Source organism: Protopterus annectens, chromosome 3.part1 (assembly GCF_019279795.1).
Source record: "Protopterus annectens isolate FY-2018-M chromosome 3.part1, PAN1.0, whole genome shotgun sequence".
NCBI classification, from domain to species: Eukaryota; Metazoa; Chordata; order Ceratodontiformes; family Protopteridae; genus Protopterus; species Protopterus annectens.
In genome coordinates this window covers 1,505,377,947-1,505,402,432 of record NC_056732.1, presented here as the reverse complement: position 1 = coordinate 1,505,402,432, position 24,486 = coordinate 1,505,377,947, and the positions used below count along the sequence as shown (strand labels likewise).

Genomic DNA, 24,486 nt, shown 5'->3' with positions numbered 1-24,486 from the left:
GGAGTGACCTGAGTGCTTGTGTTATGTGGCGGATCCTAGCGCCCAATAGGCAGCTCACCGTGACCCTCTCCTTGTTCAGCCTGGTGAGCGGGACGTCAGTGTGCCTGACTATAGAGTCACCTATTACAAGTGTATCAGGTGTGTTGTTTAGTCTTAAGGGCTGTGACTGTTCGGCACACTGGCTTTGTGAGATATGTGTTGCACGAGCTTTGTTTTGGGGTAGCGGTTGCTTGGGTGTCTGCTTTGGAAGTCTCTGCTGCTTAGGCCTCCAAGTATGTTTTTGTGTGATTATGTGTTCGGTTTGCTGTCGTGGTAGGTCTATGTGAGACTGGAATTGTAGTGAGAGTGGTTTCCTTCTCTTCCTGACTGGTTATGCCAGTACTGAGTTGAGAGAGCTTAGCCTCCAGTTTGGCTATATGGTTGCATCTCTCACATGTGTTGGAATTTGTTGGGAGGAGGCGAGGGTTGTCTGTGTACATGAGGCAGTTGTAACATTGCCTCAAGATTCCCAGATTCACCAGCTGGACCGGAGAGGAGATTGACAACTGACCTTTGGACATGCTAGAATAATATTGGGAATGCCTTTATAATTGAAAACAAGGGCCAGTGGGGAGTGAGAGTGTAGTGCTTTTAATTTTTAGTGCTAACTTATATAATTGCTTTAGTGAGCAAGTGCCAGGTAACTTAAGTGCAATGTCTTACAGGTAACTTAAATGCAACAACGACAAATAGTAACTTTCTTTCAAGTGAAACAAGGAAATAAGTACAGTAAACAATGCAGATATCACTAGTGATCCACAAAAGCGCTGAGAAGCCACGTATTGGGTGGAATTAGCGTTCCAGGGAAATAACAAGCAAACAAACAACAAGCATATAAACAAAGCTAGATTCAGCAGGCCTGGATCTAGTCTATGCTACAGCAAACCAGGTGTACCAATTTCAGTAAGATACAGTTCAAATATTCAGGCACTATAAACCTTTAACCAGAAATTCCCAGCTCAGAAGGGCAGAGTCCAGCCTCTTCTCCCACAAGAGTGCAGACCACAAAGCTTCTTAATGTAAAATAACTGGCCTGAAGCCCAAGTGCTTAAACCAGAACTAATACACTTTAAGAATAACAGACACTGGGCTCTCAATCAGCAGTTCCCAACTTAGAAGGATGAAAGCTACCTGTCCTGCTACCACAGTGCATGCCACAAACCTTCCCAATGTAAAACAACTGGTCTGAAGCCCAAGTGCTTAATCCAAAAGACTTAGAATGATAGCTACACTTTAATCAAGTTACTACCAAGCAGTAATAAATACAATTGAATACTTTACAGAATGCCTGGATTAGTGCTCAAGTTACACAAAGCTAGATCCAGCAGGTCCAAATCCAGTCTATGCCACAGCAAACAAGGCGCACCAACTTCAGTAAGAAGCAGTTCAGATATGCATGCACTATAAGCCTTTAACCAGAAATTCCCAGCTCAGAAGGGCAGAGTCCAGCCTCTCCTCCCACAAGAGTGCAGACCACAAACCCTCTTAATGTAAAATACCTGGCCTGAAAGCCGAAGTGCTTAAACCAGAATTAATACACTTTTAGAATAACAGACACTGAGCCCTCAATCAGCAGTTCCCAACCTAGAAGGATGTAAGCTACCTGTTCTGCCACTACAGTGCAGACCACAAACCCTGTCAGTGCAAAACAACTGGTCCGAAGCCCAAGTGTTTAAACCAAAAGGCTTAGAATGAGTTACACCAAGCAGTAATAAATACAATTGAGTACTTTTAAGATGATGCAAAAGTAAAATAAAGTAGGTAGAAACACAAGTACAGTAAAAGCAGATGACATTTTTTTTTCTGAACAAGTGCTGAGATCAAAGAAACAGATTTGAGTGCTGAAACTAGAAAACTGGGTAGTTATAAGAAAAAAAAAATAAGCTAGAAGGCTTCCCTCCAACACAGAAGGGTTTGGGGGCTCAGAAGCCTACAATTAGTCTATACCACTTAACAGGAAAGGCAGGAAACAAGCTTATTTTTTTTTCTGTTTCCCAGATGCTCTCTTTGTACACAGTAGGAGTGCCTGAAATCAGAATTTGATCTCACTGCACTCAGTTGAGTGAGCAAATGAGATGGGCCCAGAAGGAGTATCCAAACACAAATTTACAAGAGGGGCGGGCAATTTCAAGGCCACTAAGATTAACACCAAAACAAAAACAGGGAGGGTGGGTGGGACTAACTGAAGAGCAGAGTCAAAACTTCCAGTTCAGTTAATATTCCTGCAACACAGTTAAAATCAATTTAAATACTGTATTTTTTGAAATAAAAGTGCAGATAAAGGTACTTAAATTCTCTTATATGTCCAGTTGAATACAGCTAGTTCTTAGCTGGCCAAAGCTGAGGTTTTTAAGCAGAAAATATTTCACACTGTACCACTTAAATAGGCAAGGACAGGAAATCAAAGAATGTGGCTACCCCCACACCTGTAATTACTAGCAAATAATAAAATTCAGCAAACACTGACTAACTTGCAGTTCAGTTAATATTCCTGCAACACAGTTAAAATCAATTTAAATACTGTATTTTTGGGGGAAAAAAGTGCAGATAAAGGTACTTAAATTCTCTTATACGTCCAGTTGAATACAGTTTAGTTCTTAGCCGGCCAAAGCTGAGGTTTTTAAGCAGAAAATATTTCACACTGTACCACTTAAATAGGCAAGGACAGGAAATCAAAGAATGTGGCTACCCCCACACCTGTAATTACTAGCAAATAATAAAATTCAGCAAACACTGACTAACTTCCAGTTCAGTTAATATTCCTGCAACACAGTTAAAATCAATTTAAATACTGTATTTTTTGAAAAAAAAATACAGATAAAGGTACTTAAATTCTCTTATACGTCCAGTTGAATACAGCTAGTTCTTAGCCGGCCAAAGCTGAGGTTTTTAAGCAGAAAATATTTTACACTGTACCACTTAAATAGGCAAGGACAGGAAATCAAAGAATGTGGCTACCCCCACACCTGTAATTACTAGCAAATAATAAAATTCAGCAAACACTGACTAACTTCCAGTTCAGTTAATATTCGTGCAACACAGTTAAAATCAATTTAAATACTGTATTTTTTGAAAAAAGAGGTGTAGATAAAGGTACTCAAATTTTCTTATACTTTTTTGAAAAAAAAAATTCTCTTATACGTCCAGTTGAATACAGCGAGTTCTTAGCCGGCCAAAGCTGAGGTTTTTAATCAGAAAATATTTCACACTGTACCACTTAAATAGGCAAGGACAGGAAATCAAAGAATGTGGCTACCCCCACACCTGTAATTACTAGCAAATAATAAAATTCAGCAAACACTGACTAACTTCCAGTTCAGTTAATATTCCTGCAACACAGCTAAAATCAATTTAAATACTGTATTTTTTGAAAAAAAGTGCAGATAAAGGTACTTAAATTCTCTTATACGTCCAGTTGAATACAGTTAGTTCTTAGCCAGCCAAAGCTGAGGTTTTTAAGCAGAAAATATTTCACACTGCACCACTTAAATAGGCAAGGACAGGAAATCAAAGAATGTGGCTACCCCCACACCTGTAATTACTAGCAAATAATAAAATTCAGCAAACACTGACTAACTTCCAGTTCAGTTAATATTCCTGCAACACAGTTAAAATCAATTTAAATACTGTATTTTTTGAAAAAAAAATGCAGATAAAGGTACTTAAATTCTCTTATACGTCCAGTTGAATACAGCTAGTTCCTAGCCGGCCAAAGCTGAGGTTTTTATGCACCCTACTAGCTGTCCGTTTTGTAACAGTATTTTCAGTTCTAGCCTCAACTAAAAATTCAGATCTGTTTTTTTTATCTTAGCAGTGCCCTTTCCCCTTCTCTTTGCCTACATATGTTATAAATCCCTGTAGTCCTAACTACTGCTTAGCCTCATTCCACTGTATTACCTATCCCTCCCAATATGTTGGTTGCTTTGCTAATTTCATTCATTAAATTCCAGCCGTATCTTCTGTTTTCCCTAGGTATAGTTGTAGACATTGCTGTTGGCAAAATTCCCTTTCTCCATTCCACTGTGCTGGATTATTCTTAGACTATAGCAGTCTGTATAGTTGTTAATCTCCTTATGGACTTGTACCCCAAATCCTAGTCTTATATTCTATCTTGAACCCCCCCCCCCGGTTTCATCATCTTTTACTAATTTGATTTATAACCTTCTGCTTGAATTATGTATAAGAGCCTTAACTGTATAGCCTTAAAGTATGCCTTCAAATTAGGAAACTCTAATTCAGTTTGTTCCCTGAGGAAAAGCAACTTATTCCACTTAGCTCTTCTCTTCCCCTCCTAAATAAATTCCTTCAACTCTTTATTGATTGTCATCCATAGCTTCTCATCTGGATGATAAATATATACCTGATATGTATGTAAGACTAAAGGGACTAAAACATCTTCACTGCTTGTGTATTGCCATTCATAAGCATCATTGGGAGCTCCCAGTTTTTGTGTAGTCCATTATTTAGTCTGTTACCACATATCTTCAGCTGCTGTAACAGAATCCTTTTTAATCCATACCCCAAAATACTTAATCTTATCATGTCCCCATAAGTAAGGGTGTTGCTGAGCCAGTTCACATATGGGTGCATAGTTTACTGCCTTAGCCTTTTTGTTTTGTTTTTATTTATTTCATATTCCCAAAAGACTTGAAACTGCCTCAGATGCTCCACAATACCAATATTACCTTTTTTGGATTTATCAAGTAAGCAATAAAATTGCCTGTAAATAAAGCTACCTTTTCTTGATTGCCATGTGGGCTCTATCCTTAAATTTGTGAATCCATTATTTCGTCTGCTAACAGTTCAAAATATAAAACAAATAAAGGAGAAAAGGGACAAGAGGACATCCCTTCCCAAACATAGCTTATGTGCTTATATATATATTTATACAGACATACATACATGCATGCATACAAGCTAATATTTCAGGCATGGTCAATGCACTAAAACATACATTTCCATAATAAGTTTCCAAGTTTTTCTTAAAAATATTTAAACTCGTGATTGCTTTAATATAATTCAGTAGTATATGTCATGCATCAACTACTCTCTGAAAACCAATTAAAATATCCCTCATTCCTATATAATGTCTCACACAGGTTGTCTGATGATTCCCTACTTCTGTTTGATTACCCCAAACATTCCCAGAGGTAGTTGCCTCTAAATGACCTATATACCTAAATAATGAGGAAGGTCTCCTCTGAAATATTTATACAGACACTGTACAAGTTTAGATATTTTCATTTTTAAATAACGTAAATTATTATATCCATGGATACTTGTGGCATATTTCCATTGTACTCTTTCTACTTTATTCATGCTAGTTTCCTTATAAGACATATATATATATATATATATATATATATATATATATATATGTGGTGTTGTGTCTTTCAGCTTTTCTCGGTTAGGGGTCGCCACAGCGGAACTCCGGTCCGCTAATGATTTGGCAGTAGATTTTTACGTGCCGAGTTGCCAGCTCTGACGCACAGCCTTCAGCGAAGGTACGCCCATTCACGCATGTCTCCACACAGAAGACGCTTTAGCTGAGAATCAAACAGGACAACGGACAATGTCTTACTATGAGGCGACAACGCTACATACATATATATATATATATATATATATATATATATATATATATAATATGGGTCCCCTTCACATGGTCAGCATTTCATAAAGTCAAAGACCATATGATTGACTTTTGAAACGTCAACCATGTGGAACGGGCATCTCCGTACTGTGTGGAATGGAAAGATTTCCGTCTTCTGCAATGTAGTGCGATCTCTGATTTGGTATATTTAAGTTCTGGGGGGGTGTGGGGGCAGAGCCCCCCAGGGGAGGTGCAGGGGGGCTCCACTCCCCTGCTAGCAATGTGAAGGTAAATGATTGTTGTGTTTTTTTTTTTGTTTGTTTTTTTTACATGGTCGACGTTTCAAAAGTTGATCATATAGTTTTGGCCATATGGTCTTCGACTTTATGAAATGTCAACCATGTAAAGTAAACCCTTATATATATATATTTCTTTTAATTATTCCATACTTTAGTCTGGGTCTGGCATAACTTTTAGACTTTATAAATCTTTTTATATAGCATATAGTTTTATAACTATTATTAAACAATTGGTTGATATAGGTTCAGAGGTAGTTCAGAGGTAGTTACAAGGCTTGCAGTCCAGAGGACCATTAAGGAGCCTAGCCCAATTTTTTTCATTTGACTCGAGCATTGTTTGGTTAAGTGATTTGCTCAGGGTTACACTGTTGGCAAATGAGTGTTGAGGGAATCAAACCCTTTACCACAGGAACTTCAACTCATAGCTTTAATTCTGTCTGCCAACTCTCAGAGCTGTGAGCTGTAGTTCCTGTGATACTGGATATGATCAGAAAACTTCATAGCTGGATTGTAGCCATATATCCAGTTCCTTAAATGAATCTACAATTTCAATAATTGTCTGCTATATTAAATATCCAATGTTAGGTCTTTGTATCCCAAATCTTGTATGCTTAGTTTTTAATGTATTTATCAGCATATTATTCTCCTGTGCCCAAAAGGTCAATTTGATCAGATTTTTTTGCAGGCATGCTTTGTCTGTAACAGATGTAATCATTTTACCCATTTTTAAGTCATACCTCAGATGAAAAAAATCCAAAAGATGCAACCTAAGCAAATAATGGCCTAGGGCAGAGCCCTGTGGATCACACTGATTGTAACGTACAATTTCACCTGTCCAAATGCTGTATGACACTGGCTGTGACCTGTTTGTGAGAAAGAAACCCTCCTTCCTTGATACTTGCCAACTACCCCTTTGTATATCCTTATTTAACTCTCTTGTTATATCAGTGAATGCAAATGCTGCCATTGCCATACTCATAAAGTCTCAGTTCATGCTGTCAAATGATTTCTCTGCATCAAGACTTCCCAACAGTAGCAGTCACGCTACTGCCCTAGTGATCATTCTTAATGTTGTCTAGTCTTTGCCTTCCCTCCACAAAATCACATTAATTGATATTTATGGGCATTGGAAACATCTTTGCCATTCTCTTAGCTAGAATAGACAGCTGTCTATAGTCACGATTTAAAATTTAAATGGGTCCAGACTGAGCAAGATCTAAGGGGTCTTTACCCTGCTTTGGTAGAAGAATCATCACAACTTTCTTCCAAGATGTTAGTCCCCTCCCCAATTTTAAAATATTTTTAAAGAAAGCCTACCAGATGTTTATCACTTTCTTTCCTCCCAACTTCCAAATTTCCATAGGAGTGCCATCTATTAATGTAAACTTTCCTACTGATTGAGTGTGTATCACTATTTTATTTCAGCTCTTCCTGTCTTGGGTATTAATTGCTGTTTCATCTTCCTCTGATCTTGGCAGAACAAAGTCTTTCATAAATATTTATATTTATGCTTTTTATTTGTTTTTCCATCTGTAGATCAGAGTGTATGTGCTGTATCTTTAAGAAGTATATCAAGGACTGAACGTGCATATATATAAGTAGCAGGCACGTGCTATTATGGTGCCATTTTGAGTTTGCAACCAGAGAGTGAGCATGTATGATTGTAATAGTTAGATGTTAAGTTGTCTATCTCGCCTTCATTCTTGCTGGATGGGTTCGGAGCCGACCTCGGCTCCGACTCGGCCACTCTAAAAGCTCGAGAGTTGGTTCCACCGGCTCGAGGCTCCCCTTATATCCCACAATGCTAGGCGAGAGTTACCTCAGATCTCGTTTGCCGCTACAGCGATCGAGGTGTTGGTTTTCTACCGGTTCTTGGTAAGTGACTTTCTTGTAAAGTTAGTGTATTTAAACCCCTTTAATTTTAAATTTTATACTTATTTCCCTTAGAATTCTTGCCCCTTTTTCTTAAAATTCCTGTTTTTTTCCCACAAGAACTTTAAGTTCTTCCCTCGGGCCTTCAGGCCTTCTTCCTTCCCTATTGGGTGTGTGTGTGTGTGTTATTTTTCTTAATTTAAAACCTAGTCAGTTGTTTTATTTTACGCTAAAACTAGACAGGGTGTAATCAGTGTGTTTTTGACTGTGTGTGTGATTGCACTTTCGGAATGTCTAAAGAATCAAAGGTCTCAGGCTTCAAGAAGTGTGATGCGTGCTGTCAGAAAATGTCTCTGACAGACGGTCACACTTCTTGTGTCTACTGCCTGGGGCCTTTGCACCTGCAGGACTCCTGTGCTGTTTGCCATGGCTTCAGTCCCAGGGTCCTGTAGGAAAGAAAAAATAAGTTAATTTTAAGAGGTTTACTCAAGCCTGAGGATTCCCTTACTGTGTCTTCAGGGAAGCCCTCCAAGGCTTCTAGGTCTTCGGCTCCAGCAACTGAGCCGAGACCTAAGGCTTCTAAACCTCCACCTACATCGGCTCCGGCTGGAGCCGATGAGTCTCAGTCCGCAGTTTCTGTGGTTCCCTCGGCTCCGGCTGGAGCCGAGGTATTAGAGATTCCCCTGTCGGCTCCGACCAGATCTTCGGAGCCGACATCGAGGAAGAGGTCCAGGTCACCATCCCTTGGCTCCGTTCATTCGGCTCCAGGATCTCCCCTGCTGTCTGAACGGAGCCATAAATCTCACTCCTCTAGGTCATCGAGGTTGTCGGATCATGACCTTCAGAGGGTAGTGAGTCGACTTCTTAAGTCCGAGGCACTGGCCCAGATGCTTCAAAGCCCGACTCATCAGTCGATGCCTGCCCCTGTCCATCAATATATTCCTCCTCCGACTCCGTTGAGCTCGGAGCCGGGTCGCGTCGGAACCGAGACTGTGGTAGCGTCGGAGCCGATACAATTGTCTTCGGCTCCATCGTCGGCTCCGATTTCTTCCTTAGAAGAATTTCGGCGCCGGACTTCCATCATCGGCTCCGAGGGGGTGAGTGGCATCGGACCCTTGTCCGACCCCGCTCTCCTCGGAGCTTCGGCGCTGGTGAGTTCGGCTCCGACATCGGCCTCGGAGCCATCACTGTCGGTGCCGAGGGAGGTTCTCAGCTTCTCGGAGTGGGGACCTCTGGCTTTGCCTGACAGGGGTGCGTTCGAGGTCATGCGGAGTGTGTTAGAGCCTGGCTCTACTCCACAGTCGGCTCCGTCCGCCCCTCCCCACGGTGCCTCAGGTCAAGTCGACTCACTCCCTCATCCCGGACCGCAGAGAGCCAGCTCCTCAGGAACCCCCTGTGGGGATTTCATCCTCTTCCGAGGCCTCTCCTGATTTTGCAGAAGAGCCCCCTCGGAAGAGGAAGTGTAAGAGGAAACACATTGACTCACCTGAGTCCATCACATCTGACACAGATTTAGATGATTCCGAGGGTTCCCCCCGTTCCCCTTCTGAAGATGTCTCTTTTGCAGACATTCTAGAGATCCTGAAGCAGAGGGGAAATTGGCCAGCCCTTAACCCTTCGGAGGATGAATCTGTGTATCTTGAGGCGTTTGGCTCTCGCCCTTCCACCTCCTGGGTGTCCCCCTTGACCCCCTCATGCAGGTGGTTGCTAAAACGGCATGGACGGCTCCTGATTCAGTGGACCCCACTCCCAGGAGACCCTCCAAATTCATAACGGCACCAGCAGACAAACAGTTCTTGACAAAAGGAGTTTCTGTGGATGCTATGGTGGTAGCTGCTGCCACTAAGAAGGAACTAGCTGATCCTTCAGTACCTGTCCATCCACCTAACAAGGAATCTAGGTCCATGGACAGGTACGGGAAGCGGATGTTCTCGTCAGCGACATTTACTATGCGTTCGCTGAACTACCTGTGCCATTTCACTCGCCTTCAAAGGGACTTGATTAAAGAAGCGAGTGACATGTTGAAGGATCCTACAGCTGCGGGTTTTCAAGATAAAATGAACACTCAGCTGGCTACCCTTAACTCCATAGCCAACTCCTCCATGCGCCTCCTTTCTTATGCGGCTGATGGAGCGAGTAGGGCCGCAGGGACAGGTGTGGCCTTACGTAGGCATGCCTGGATGTGGCTATGCAATTTTAGGACCCTTCAAGACGTCTTTCACTAACTCCCGCTTGATGGATCATCTCTTTGGTCCTCAAGTGAAAGAAACCTTGACTAGGTGCGAGACTGATGGCAAGACGCTTTGTGCTGTCGGAGTCCGTTGTTCTACTCCTTCTAGGCCTTACCCCAAAGGCCAGAAAAGTGGGAAAATGTGGTTCCGTAAACAATCTCAAGGGACTTCGCCTGACGACAAAGTCGTTACCCGCCAGAGGCAGAGGCGGAATAGCAATGGTAGACGCCGCCTCGAGGCAGGGCGCCCGCAGAACCAGGGCAATCGAGAAGCCTTCTCTGATAAGCCCTTTCAGCATCCCTGAGGTGTTGCCCGACTGCCCACCTTCGGAGGCAGTCGGGAAGGTTGTCACTGTACCCAAAAGCCTGGCTATCCCTGACTCAAGACAAATGGGTACAGTCCGTCATTTCGAAGGCTATTCTATCCCCTTTCTTCGCATTCGAACCAATCAAAAAATCCCTTCCAGATGTTCCACCGCTCAAAGGGATCTAGCGGTTTTGGAAATTTCAAAACTGCTTGCAAAAGAGCAATTCAGCCAGTTCCAGCAGACCAGCAAGGATCCGGAATCTACTCAAGGTTCTTTTAGTTCCAAAGAAAACAGGGACTGGAGACCAATTTTGGATCTCAGTATCTTGAACAGATCAGTCAAGAAAACAAGATTTCGGATGGTCACGCTGCAGTCCATCCTTCCCCTATTGGGAAAAGGAAACTGGATGTGCTCTATAGACCTTCAGGATGCGTACTATCACATAAAATGAACAGACGCTCCAGAAGATTCCTCCGCTTCAGGCTGGGAACCAGTCATTTTCAATTCAGGGCCCTGCCCTTTGGTCTCACCACTGCCCCCCGGGTGTTTACCAAATGCATGGCAGTGGTAGCTTCTCACCTGAGACGACAAGGATTCCAGGTGTTTCCATATTTGGACGACTGGCTCATCACAGCTCCCACCAAGCATCTCCTTCTGATGGCCAGGGATTACACTTTTCGCATTTGTCAAAAGTTAGGCATTTCAATAAATTGCGAAAAGTCTGTTTTGTCGCCTTGTCGTACTATTACCTTCATAGGCGCAAATCTAGACACAGTAGACATGTCTGCGAGGCTAACAGATCAGAGAATAACAGACATATACAGACTGGTCTCACTCCTTTTCAACAACAGAATCAAAGCCAGGTTAGTTCTGAAAGTGTTGGGAATTATGGCGGCTGCCATACCTCTGCTTCCATTAGCCAGATTCCACATGCGAATCCTTCAATGGATGCTCTTTACACAATGGTCATACCATCAACTTCCAATGTCCCACACCATTATGATCACGCAGGCATGCAGAAATCATCTCATGTGGTGGATGTCTTCCCCTCAGCTCTTGTTGGGAAGACCCTTTGTTCCTCCCCCTCCGGTTGCTACTCTGACAACGGACGCCTCCCTGATCGGGTGGGGGGGGCATTATCAGGGCAGGACGGTCCAGGGCACATGGCAACCAGACGAATGCCACTTGCACATAAATGTTCTGGAGATGAGAGCAGTGCTTTTAGCATTGCAAGCCCTTCAAGACTCTCTCCCCTTGGGAACGATTGCAATCCAGACAGACAATATGTCTGTAGTGTGGTACATCAACAAACAAGGCGGAACCAGGTCCTACCCCCTGTGTCGAGAAGCACTCAGATTGTGGCAATGGGCGATTTCTTCTCAGCGGTTTCTGATAGCAACGCACATCCCCGGGAAGTCCAATCAAATCGCGGACAAATTGAGCAGAGCTATCCTCATGCCTCACGAGTGGTCTCTGAAAGACTCTGTTGTGAGAGAGATTTTTCAAGTGGGGTCAGCCTTGCTGCGATCTTTTTGCTACTCCCCAAAACAGCAAGTGCAGAGATTATTTCACTCTATTCCCTTTACCAGGCCAACCCAGCAGAGACGCTCTAGTCCAAGTTTGGCCCCGGGACTTCTGTATGCATTTCCTCCTTCCCACTAATCTCTCAAGTGATACAGAAAGCTATCGCTCAGAAGGCCTCGTTGATCCTCATTGCTCCTTACTGGCCTCGACAGGTGTGGTTCCCCTTTCTACATCAACTTCTACTGAGCGACCTTGGCATCTGGACCTAGTTCCAGATCTTTTGATCCATCAATCGGGTCAGTTACATCGCTCCCTCCCCTCTCTGAACCTCACTGCTTGGTTCCTCCAGTTCCAACCTTAGCCAGGTTTCCTCAATTATCTCACTCTGTTCGAGATATTTTGATAGCTTCCCATAAATCTTCCACTAGGAAGATTTATTTGAGTAAGTGGAAACGCTTCACATATTGGGCTCAAGGAAGGGACATAGATCCTTTCACTGCTTCCATCCAAATAGTCCTTGATTTTCTAGCTGAACTCTTCCATGCAGGTTCATCCCCTTCTACTCTTAAAGTTCAATTGGCAGCTATCTCTAACTTTCATGTGGGTATTTCTGAGTCTGCCTTAATGTCCCACAAGCTTTGCAAAGCCTTTTTGAAAGGAGTTTTTCTTCTCAGACCTCCTATAAGAAATCCTCCTTCTCCTTGGGACCTAAATTTAGTTCTTACTTCTTTGATTCTTCCCCCTTTCGAACCTGCAGCCTCCTGTTCATTAAAATTGCTATCATGGAAGACTCTCTTTCTGGTAGCTATTACTTCAGCTAGAAGAGTCTCAGAACTTCATGCACTCAGCTGTCGACCTCCTTATCTATTATTCCATAAGGACAGGGTATCCTTACGAACCAACCCGTCCTTTTTGCCTAAGGTAGTCTCGACGTCAAATCTAAATCAAAGCATTGACCTCCCTGTCTTTTTTCCAGAATATTCCAATAGGTCTGAACAAAAATTGCACTGGCTAGATGTTCATCGTCAGTTGAGGTACTATTTGGATAGAACAAAACAATTCAGAAAATCTGACCAACTGTTTATCTCCTATGCAGAAGGCAGAAAGGGACTTTCAGTTTCAAAGGTATCATTATCTAGATGGCTTACATCTCTGATTACCCTTGTTTATGAGATTAGACACCAAAAGCTGCCTAATAAACCTAAGGCCCATTCTACCAGAGCTTTGGCTACTTCCTTAGCCTTCCAAGACAGACTGCCTATTGACACCATTTGTGCAGCGGCTACTTGGGCTACTCCTCACACTTTCATTTCTCATTATAAGTTGGATTTAGCTTCTAGGCATAGAGCTAACTTTGGTTCCACTGTTCTCAGGAGTCTGTTCCGTTAGGCCACCCGGGACAAGGTGCTAGGGACGTGGTCCCATCCAGCAAGAATGAAGGCGAGATAGACAACTTAACATATAGAAGTTATGTTCTTACCATAACGCTCCATGTTAGTTGTCTTCTTCTCGCCTTCTTCTTGGCCCCACCCTCCTTCCCCTGGCCTGGACAGACCTAGAGGAGTTGTGATTGTGACCTCTCTTTCTACCACCTCTTTCTTAGGCATATGCTGCTTTGCATATTTCCTGAATCAGGATGTAGGTCACCCTTCTTTCTCCCTGTTGTTAGAGGTGGACTCTGTTTATAGTCATTTTGTTACTATTATAAGCTGGGGTTAGCTTACAAACGAGATCTGAGGTAACTCTCGCCTAGCATTGTGGGATATAAGGGGAGCCTCGAGCCGGTGGAACCAACTCTCGAGCTTTTAGAGTGGCCGAGTCGGAGCCGAGGTCGGCTCCGAACCCATCCAGCAAGAAGAAGGCGAGAAGAAGACAACTAACATGGAACGTTATGGTAAGAACATAACTTCTATTTTGTATGTAAGTTACCCTTAGTTAAAGTCAGTAAACTTCTATCATGGTGTGTTTGTATATAATAAACCTACTTGAACAGAACCAACGAAGACTCTTCTATTGTATCCTAAGTAGGAGAGCTACTCCATCCCTCTGCTTTATATGAATAAAATTTCTGAAATCTCTCTAAATTCTGTGTGGTCTGTAGTCATTTTTCGTGCCATAGACCCCCTAGCTTTGGCTACAATTCTTTCTACTTTACATTGCGTAAGTCATTATGCTAAATGTTTTCGTACTCTGAGGTTGTTTTAATAACATCATTTCTAAACTTATGCAGATTGTCCAAATGCTCCCTTATTTTTCCTTTTGTAAGGTGCAGCTGCTACTATTTTTCTTCTGTAAGATTCCCTTTCTGCTGCAGTGTTTTAACAGTTGATAACCTAAGTCGTGATTACTATTATTATTATCTGTCTGATCTATTGAATACCTGCCAAGCACCCAAGTCTTCCACAAAATGTTGCTATACATTGCCTATGTTACTGTGTCACTTCTGACGGCTATATTATTTTATTGTATATTGTTAAATGCTGTTATTACTCTTGTGTATTGTTAAATGCTGTTATTAACTCTCTAAATAATCTCTTAGTTATGTACATTGTTTTTTTTTTTTTTGTTTTTTTTTTGAGCTTTTCTCCTCTGGCCTCCACTGAAAATGGGCTCATTTCAGCCAAGTGGACTTTCCTGGTTAACAAAAGCAAATAAATAAATAATTATTTCTTTCTTATCTCTTTCTCTCTTATTTTTACTGTGTTTTCAAACTCCAACTTCATCTTATCCCTCTTAGTAGTTATTCCATCTGAAATAATTTGCCTAATAACTTTCAGATCATATCCACTATACATTCCTTAAATTCATCACTTCTTAGCAGGTAAGTATAAAAATACCAGTATCCCATTTTTTGCATCATTACCTTGCATCTCTTTTTAATGTGTATTGGTGCATGGTCTGATGTAGTTACTGGATGCGACTAAAAGCTTTCAATTAAATGCACATGCTCTGTGAAATATAACTAATATCTAGTGTATCCCAGTTATTGTATCCTGGGGAATAATATGTAAATTATATTTGATTACCTGCTGCTGAAGTCATATCTTCCATACTAAATATTCTTGTGCACAGTTTCAGAAACCTATCCTCTTTCATTATATTTTCCATTCTAGGTCCCACTGATATAACCCACTCTGTTGGAAATCTGGGTCTACTCCCCATCCATAAACAATATTCCATGCTAAAAGCTTATTATTTCTCCACAAGTACTCCATAATAGTAGTTTTGGGTGGAATATAAGTGCATGCTAGCATAATCCTCCTTCCCCTGCAAATAACCACTTACTACCACTAATCTACTATTGTTGTCATTTTTTACCCACTTCTGCTTCTGTTGGAGCATCTCTGGCAATCAGTATTATTATTCCCCTTTTCATTTATCACTAATAGTCTGCTAAATGTCCAAGGATGGCCACGGTGGTGCAGCGTTAGCGTTGCTGCCTCACAGCAAGAGGTTCTCCGGTTCGATCCTTGGCTGTGGTGCCTTCTATGCGGAGTCTGCACGTCCTCCCTGTGGTAGCGTGGGTTTCCACCGGTTTCCTCCCACATCCCACACTCTAAATTGGCCCTAGGTGTGAGTGTGTGCGTGTGTGTGCCTTCTGTGGAAGGTTGGGTGCCGGGCTGGCAACTCGACACTGTAAAACTCCACTGCCAATCATGACCGGACAGGTCATCTGCTGTGATGACCCCTAACCGGGAAAAAGCAGAAAGAAGAAGAAGTCTGCTGAATGTCCACCTAGAAATTTTTCTTTGTTAAATTCACATGGTCATTTCTAACCAATAGGTCTCCTTTAACATTACTGTTTTCACCCTGCATTTCTTAATACAGTTCAGAGCACTTTACTTTTTGTCTATATATATATATATATATATATATATATATATATATATATGCAAGAACATTTTCCTTCTGTTTTGATATTGAGAATGTAGCCATTCTGATTAATTTATTACTCGCACATATTATACATGGATGTTCATTTGAATGTACATTTCTGTCTTCAGACATAAATGCACACTTGCATTTGCAGAGTGATCTTGTATATAGTTGCTTCTTCTCAATTCTAGTTGAACCCCTGTCAGAGTTTCCCATACCTTTTGTTTCAATGAAAACAGTAGAAAATATAATTATAGTTAAAAAAAATCCCCTTTTAACTCACAGCCAACATACTAAATTATACACAATTTTTGAAAAGAAACTTTATCCCTACAAATGGGAGCATTGGTGCAGTTGCCCCAAATCTATGGTTGCATTATTAGCAGTTGCACCCACAGGCATTACCTATTCTAAGGTTAAAGCATGTGCTATAGCTTGTGTGGCTACTTACAAAGATTGCTCTCTGTTCTTGTTTCTTTTCCTCTAAAAGATATGCAAAACAGCTTACAGTGATTTCAGTAAACAACTTTTAGCCATAAGAAAAAAAGTTCAATAGGTACTCTTGAATAAGTAAAGTAAAGTGTACACTGCTGTATTTAATGCATTGAAATAATAAGTTTGCTGGGGAGGGCAACTACTTGTACAAGTGATTACTTCCAATAGTTTCAGTCATTTATTTTTATTGAATTGCTTTCCAGTATCCATTTAAATTAATCATGTTGTAACTTTTAGACTGATGGTCAGTCCTGTCATGACTAATTGCCTGCACTTAAAGGCCAATTGTTCAAGACAAAAGCAGATGCCAATGGAAAGTAACTTTGCAGATAGAAAAAAGAACGGGTCTATATTAAATCAGCGAACGCTTAAAAAAGCAAACGCTGATTTATCGACCCGCTTTAAGCGAAAGCTGAAAATCCCGAACACTCGGAACAGCAATTTTATTTTTTTTTCCCAGGGGGAAAAAATCGCTGGGCCATTTTTGGGATTTTGCCATTTCTTCCACTGTGGTGCAATCTCAGATTTGGTATATTTAAGTAGGGGGGGGGTTGGGGGGCACAACCCCCCACTTCTACTGTTTTGAAGGGGGTTTTTTTGTTGTTGGGTTTTTTTGTTTTTTTTTGTGAACAGTGATTTTTTTTCCCTGGGGGAAAAAATCACTGTTCTGAGCGTTCGGGATTTTAAGCTTTCGCTTAAAGAGGATCGATAAATCACTGTTTGTTTTTTTTAGTTCGCTGATTTAACATAGACCCAAAAGGACTACTATTTTTCATACCTTTCATAATTCTTTATGAAGCCTATTTTATTTTATTTATTATTTATTTCACATTTTTTAACCGAGTTAATACAACTGAGTTTGCAAACAAACCCATTTTCAGTGGAGACCCGAGGGGAAAAGCCCCAGCAAACACAAGTAAAGATAAAGTGACAGTATACAAATATTAAATAATCACAATACAAAATAATTGTAAAAAGAAAAGGTTGTTAACTATTTGCATTGCATTGATAGTAAGCAACCCATTTTCAGTGGAGTCCCAAGGGGAAAGACCCCCAGCAAACATAAGCAAAGATAAACATACAGAACAAAAAAACTATTAAAAATAATAATAATGCAAATATGAAATTAATTATAAAGAGAAAAACAGAAGAAAAACATTATGAACATTAAGGGTTGCACTGATAGCAGTGGTCTAAAATTTACTACATATGAGAGTAAAAACAAAAAGATAGTCGTTCAAAAGAAGGACAATGTATAGACATTGATAGGAAGAGGGGGGACAAGATAAATAGTGTGGAGAATGGGAGGGGGGAGAGAATGGATGGGGGCTATAGTAGCGCTGTAGTAGTAGAGCTGAATGTTTAGGAGGTTAGTTTAAACAGAAGTTACTAACAGAGAAAGAAAGTTAGGAGATGCAACAGTTTATACAGTAGGGCAGACTAAGACTACATGTGATCAAGGCAATGGCATAATTTCAAGTTTAGTAAGTGGGATTTACACTCCTTTTTAAAACAGGGACAGGAAAGGTGGGATCTAATATGGAGAGGGGGTTTGTTCCAATTTAGTGAGACAGAGTGTTTGTAAAGTAGTTTACCAATATTCCATTTAGGTTTATAAACTGAGAGAAGATGCTAATCAGCACTCTGGAGAAGCTGGGGGGGAGTAGGGAGGAACATGGGAGGTGAGAGCAGGGCAGGCAGAGGGGTTTTTGAGTATGGAAAGGTAGTGTGGAGTTGCGATTGTAGAAAAGCCCTTGTCTGTAACTTGAATTAAGGGCATTAGTCTAGACATCCACTTCTGTAAAAACAGTAGATATTGTTATTTAATTCTGTATGTGATGTAATCATTATACGTGCACATCACCCAGCAGCTCACGATCACAACATTATATTAACTTTAACTTGCTTCTTATCAGGTTTTCTTATCTTGTTGCACTGTAAAGCAGGTATAAGTACTTTCTTTCTTTAATACTGCTAGCATGTACAACTGTCCTGGTAAAACTCACTTATCTCGCATTTAAAATATCTCTAACCGGATACTATACACACCTGCTTTACAATGTAACATTCAGTTTACATCTGGAATTTTTTTATACAAATATGAACAAACAGATTTACTTAGTTACTTTTTCATTCTATTCAGTATCATTTTGAACATTAATTACACAAATTGGGGTTTACACTTTACAATTCTTCCACGGGTTTAACAATCGTCAAACTTCAGGTCTTTTCCTGCTGCTTCTTCTTACAGAACCACAGTTCACATGTCTGAACTATTTGTAATTCGATCGATATGTTACATTTCTCACAGTTGTGCATTCATTTCACGTTGTTGCTTGTCGTCTTCTTCCTGATTGTCTTGATCTCTCATCATTGCTGTCTGGTTCAAGTCCAAAGTACTCTGGATGTATTTAGTCATCTCACATGCTTTTTTTTGAATCTCAAGCATTTTCTTCTGAAACAGTGTGATAGGTTTCATTGGCAAAGTCTCTCTAGGAGTTTTCTTACTTTCAGAAGATAAAGAAGCAGAGTCCCTTTCAGCTTTCTGGCTCATTCTTTGTTGACTAAACTTTTTTTTTATTTTTATTTCTTCCACAGCCTGCTCTGCATTCACAAATCAACAGTTTATGTGCTTAATTGTACTTTCATAAAATTAATGCAGTCTATTCATTCCATTTTCTGTTGTAAAACAAAAAATCTTAGGTTTTCTGTGCGTGTTCCAACTTGACTATTTTTTTAAACAGCTTTTCTTTAGAAACCTCACATTCAGAATCTTTCCTTCATTTCATTCTCTGATTTCTGCAATTTTATCATTTCATCTGAGTAGTTCCATAAAGCTTTTTCTGTTTTCCATAATTTTGCCATTAAACTTTGTGTCATTTTGCCATTAAACTTTGTGTTCTTCTGGTATCATTTTAAGCATTTCTGAGTACTTTTGATATTTTTTTTGCCTTTTTTTTCTAAAGCTTCAAGTTTTTTCTCGGCCACAGATTTTTCTTCTTCTTCTTTTCTGCTTGATGTAACTTACATTCATCAAGATTTTTTTGCATTGCTGACATCCAGTATAATTAGCCAGTAACTTAGTTTTGCCCCCAAAGTGAGAACTTTTTTTTGCCTTAACAATTTCTCTGTTTTCACTATGGTAGAGCTCTAATCAACCCATTGCTTAGCCTGCATATTCTTGTTATACATTATACAAGTGAATGCTGTAGGCAAAGTCCTCAGGATACAAGTTATCTGTAGCAGATATAGCATCAGTAATCAAGTTTTGTTTTGTAAACACCCACAACTATGAGACTGCTTCACCAATCAGGACTTGAAACTACAGAAGCTGGGATCTATTAAAATATTTATTTATTTATTGGCATTTGTTTACCAGGATAGTCCAGTGGGCCAAGCAGAGCCCATTTGCCATGGAGACCCAGGGAGAAAAGCTCCACAAAAAAAAACAGTTTGCATTAAGACAGTACAAAAGATACACTAATTTCAAAGTAGAACATTTTGATATAAAGAGAGAGCAGGATAACCTTAATACAAAGAAATTCAGGTACATTATATGAAATGCATGAAAAACATATTACAGTTGACACAGTAGAGTAGGTAGACATAATATCAAATGAATAGCAATCATGTTGTAGTGGAGGTTGTAAGCTTCAACTATATTAAGAGACTGTTAGCATATGAGTTATGGTAATAATAGGCTATAAGAGGACATATTGATGGTAAAAGAGGGGGTATATTATGATGAGAGAGAAAAAGTACTGTGTGTATATATATATATATATATATATATATATATATATATATATATATATATATATATAAAACACTGGTGAAAAAGTTGTTGAGGGAAAAGGGTAAAGAAAGAGAGAGTATGGAGTGAGTAAATATAATTGAAGTGAACGTAGGGTGAATGTTAGGAGGGAAGTGGGGAAACTAGGTTATAGAAAGAGAAGGCTGAGTACAATTACAGATCCAGGTAGACTGGAGGTGATTTCTAAAAGCTGTTTTAAAGAAAACAGTGTTTTGGGTGGAGCAAACGGTTAAGGGAAGACTGTTCCAGAATTTAGCTGTTGCCCAGGAGTATAGTAGGTGGACAGCAGGTCATTTGGGTTTGGGAACTTGTAGTATGTGTTGGCTTTCTGATGTTAAGGACCTGTTGGGATTATATTGGGAAAACAAGGAATTAAGGACAGGGCAGTCCTGAGGTTTAGTGAGTATTTTGTGAGTGATAGTTAGATGGAGATAGGGGAGGTAGTGGGGAAGTTCAAGCCAGTTTAGAATTTTTAGGGGTGTGCAGTGGTGGGTGGAAAGACAAGTGTTTGTTGTGAATTTGGTTACATCTTTTTTTTTTGAGTGAGGATTGCAGGTTGGTTAGATATGAGGCACCGTAGACAAGTGAGGTGTAAGGTAGTTGGTAGCAAGTACATGTTTAGTAGGGAGAATGAGGAATGGATTATGTCTGTAAAGGAGGGTTAATTTTTTGAGAGTCTTAGTGATGTTAATTTGTATGTGTAGGTCAAATGCTGTCATTTTGACTCCTGATTTCTGAGAGAACATAATGAAGCAAATAAATATCTCTGCAGCTCATTGTCTTATCCCAAATACTCTAATCTGCTATGCTACATGCCAGGTATAATGAAGATCTGATAGAACTCAAAACGAACGATCAAACTTCAACTAAAACACCCCTGAAACTATAAAATGTTCATAATAGTTGTCTTTTTTGACTATTTCTTTCCAGATTGTGTTGTTTCCTATTACGTGGTACCCTGTATTGACAGAATATTTATGTAAGCTGTGAGTTGTAGTTGTAGTAACCATATTTATTTATTTACAGCTGTTACTGTTCTTTTTCAGGTTTCAGATGTATCTGCACTAAAGGAGCTGAAATCTCTGCATAGTTTGCACTTGGATCAAACATTTCTAAGTCTGACCTCACTCCTAACTCTTGCTGATCATGCCACCCTTTCTACCCTCAGTTTGTCTGGAATCCCAACCATAAATGGAGATGATGCCCTTCAGATAATCTCAGGTTTGGCACTTTGATTATGGATAGAAGCCGGCCAACTTTAGTTGGTTAGAATTTATTTTTTGTCTGTATTCCATCCAGTGATGCCAGTGTCACAGTAGCTGTACACTGATGTTATTATCTAGAAAGAACCCTAAAATATGTCATTTCTGCTCATGTTAATGTTTTTCTAAATTCTGTAATCCTTTCAACCAACTGGCTGTTGTCAGTAGCCTAAGAACTTAGTCTGAATAGTATATTTTCCTGGCACAATCCACATATCAGCTATTATTTAAAGTAGATGTATTACTGGAATAGATAAACCTTTTTATTAACATGTTGTCAGGTTAGCCATGCTGAAAATGTTGTCGTGTAGGTTGAACTTACCATAACAGTAGATGCACAAATGTTAATTGCTGCAGTAGCCTTAGCTATATGGGTTATATACTGCCAAAGGCTACTGCAGCAGTGAGCAGTATGAAGAACTTATTATGGTGCAATGGTGAGCTATGCAGAATCTTTTCTAATTTCACAACTAACCAGTCAAACTGTTTGAAATAGGAGTGCTAGGAGCTGCTAATGGTTGGGGGAGGGCAAAAGGATCACTTAGTGATCTAAAAAGGGGCTATTTATTGTAATAACAGAACCATATTAACAACATGAAATGTGTAGATATGAGTCACATATGGCTTGACTGCATGGAAATGTCAGAAGCATTACAAATTAAGCTAATGTTGCTCTTGCTTGATATGTGATCTAGTAACCATATGCTACAAAAGTTAGAGAAAAAAAGTACAGTAGTGTTGTAAAGACACTTGCTGCCACACATAAAGCAGCTACTGCAGAAGAGTGGTAGGAAGCTATTAAACATGTCATTCAGACAGTTACACTTCTTTAAAGAAGTCTAAATGACATGTTCAACAGCTTGACAGCTTCTCAACACTCTTCTGTGTGGACTGCTAGTTGCTGTGAATGCACTAGTATGAGTCTAGAGCTTAACAGCAGTAAGAGGTACTTAGTAAATGGAAAATGCTAAGCAACTTTCTAATGTCAGAAAGGTGCTTAACAAGCTTGTCTTTCCCCAGTTTCAGAGCATAACTGTAGTGCTTCACATACAAGTTGTCATTTTTTTTCAAAAATAAGGCAGAAAATGCATCACAGAACATCTAGACCCTGGCAACCTCTATAGCTCAGGTTGCTGAAATGGGTTTTGCCACAGGCTTTGTAAAGGCTGCTGGCCATGGATCCACCTGTTCGAGAACTGGCCCTCCTCAGAGACGTGTGCAAAACTTTGCTATAGTTTGTTTATGTTGATACCGAGTGAGATCATTATTTTTTAAATTCTGCTCACAGTCTAACCTCAGAGGTGTGTATAGAAGGTCACTATAACTTGTTTGGGAACTGGAGAAAGTGTGGCCATTATTTTCTTCATAATTAAACCTCAGAGGAATGTTCAGAATGTCACTATAGCTTGTGTGGTGCTGTGTCTGTGTGGGCATTATTTCCTTAACATTCCTCATAAACAAACCACAGAGGTTTGCATGGAAGATCACTGTTGCATTTCTAGGGTTTTTTGGGGTAGGGGTAAGGAGGCATATTGAGAATATACATTTGAGATAAACAAGTTGAAATATGTTGCTGTGTTCTGTTTGTTCTTAGACTTTGGTCCCAGTCTGACATCAGATGGGTAAAGGTGGCCATCTTTCGGGAATGGGGTGAAGAGACAAAGGGCATTTATGTGTGACAGAAACAACATGAAGTAATGTAACTGTATTTCTTCACTTTCATCTGAATCTAACACTAAAGGGATACACAGAAGGTGATCTTTTTCTTTTTTTTGGATAGGGAGACAGACACAACTTTTGAGATAAAAGTTATGCATCTTTGCAAGAATTTGTCTTCTCTGTTTATTGGGCACTACTTTTATCTGCTTTGAGCATTAAGCCTTAGGCATGATTTATTTCTTCACTGAAAGAAAAATTAAGACTTGTTTTTTTTTTACTTGGTCATCATTATAACAGAAGGTTGGGGGAAGCTCTAAAAAGTGTCTCACTGCATCTAAAACTTTGTGCATGCCTCTCAACCTGGGAACATTAAAAATCTGGACAAAGGCACATGAAAATAGGTACAAATCTGTATGCTGATTAACATAAAACTTGCATACATAAGTAGGCAACCCCACCCACTCCAATGGAATTGTGGGATATCAACTTTCAAATGCAAACTGAAGAACAAACAACCAAAATATGGCCCCAGAGTTCCCCTGCAGCCACTCCAATGTCCAATTACTCGACTATTTCGCCCCATTTATGATAAACACTGTAATGTGCATACTGCTTTACTTCTACAGTGATTATATAAGTTTACATTTTATAGCACAAACACTAATAGACATCTGCTAAACAAAGCAATACACTTCACAATGAAAACAGACTTAGCATTAAAACTTCTCTGCCCTTGAAACTCACATTCATTGAAAGAGCATTGAAACCCACATCCAAAAAATGCATCTGGCCATTGGTGGATAGAGATTACCTTTGGGCTGTTTTCAAATCATAGGCCCCATGCACAGAAAACATACATGTGATCTTTGATGTACCTTCCTGACTGTATTAAATTATATTCCTTGTTTAATACAGCACACTTGTTAAAGCATGTTTTAAATTTATTGTTTTGACCATTTTTCCAGTAAGCATTGAAACAAATTGCATGAACCAGTAATGACAAAACTGCCCAATTCAGAACATTTCCATCATAAAAGTCTACCCAAACTTCTACAATCCACCAGTATCAGTAAGTATGCACAATCTCTGCAGAAGTAAAAGCCATCTAAATAATTCCACATTAATGAGATCTGTTACTAATGAAGAGGTTGCTGCTAGCAAGCAACATTATATTTCATTGTGTCATCTAAAAGTAAAGAGCCTGTTGCCCTTGAAGAATAAATTGCCTATGTTAAACAAATGATAAGCTAGTAATATTTCAATAAGGAATAGATGGCAAACTGATAACAGGTTCATAGTTACTAGGTATCTCCGCCAAAGGAGGACATTCTCAGGACTGCAGCATCCACCCCCTTTAAAAGTGCAACATAGTACAGTATCAGCAATCCATCTACATACTGTGGGAGTAGAACCACAGCCTTCTGCAGCAAAAGTAAATATACTACCTGTTGTGCTACTAACATTGCAAGTAGACTTTGCATAAGCAGCACTAAACTTCTGTTTCCCTGAAGAATT

General features: G+C 40.0%; 1 protein-coding gene across 5 annotated transcripts in view; it reads left to right on the top strand.

Moving 5' to 3' along the window:
• LOC122798540 overlaps positions 1–24,486 on the top strand; it is a 1,608,245-nt gene that overhangs the window by 1,175,258 nt on the left and 408,501 nt on the right. For all 5 annotated transcript variants that reach the window (XM_044067582.1, XM_044067581.1, XM_044067580.1 and 2 more), the window contains one exon: positions 21,097–21,271. In XM_044067582.1, the coding sequence (XP_043923517.1) occupies positions 21,097–21,271 (175 nt within the window). The remainder of the gene's footprint in view (positions 1–21,096; positions 21,272–24,486) is intronic.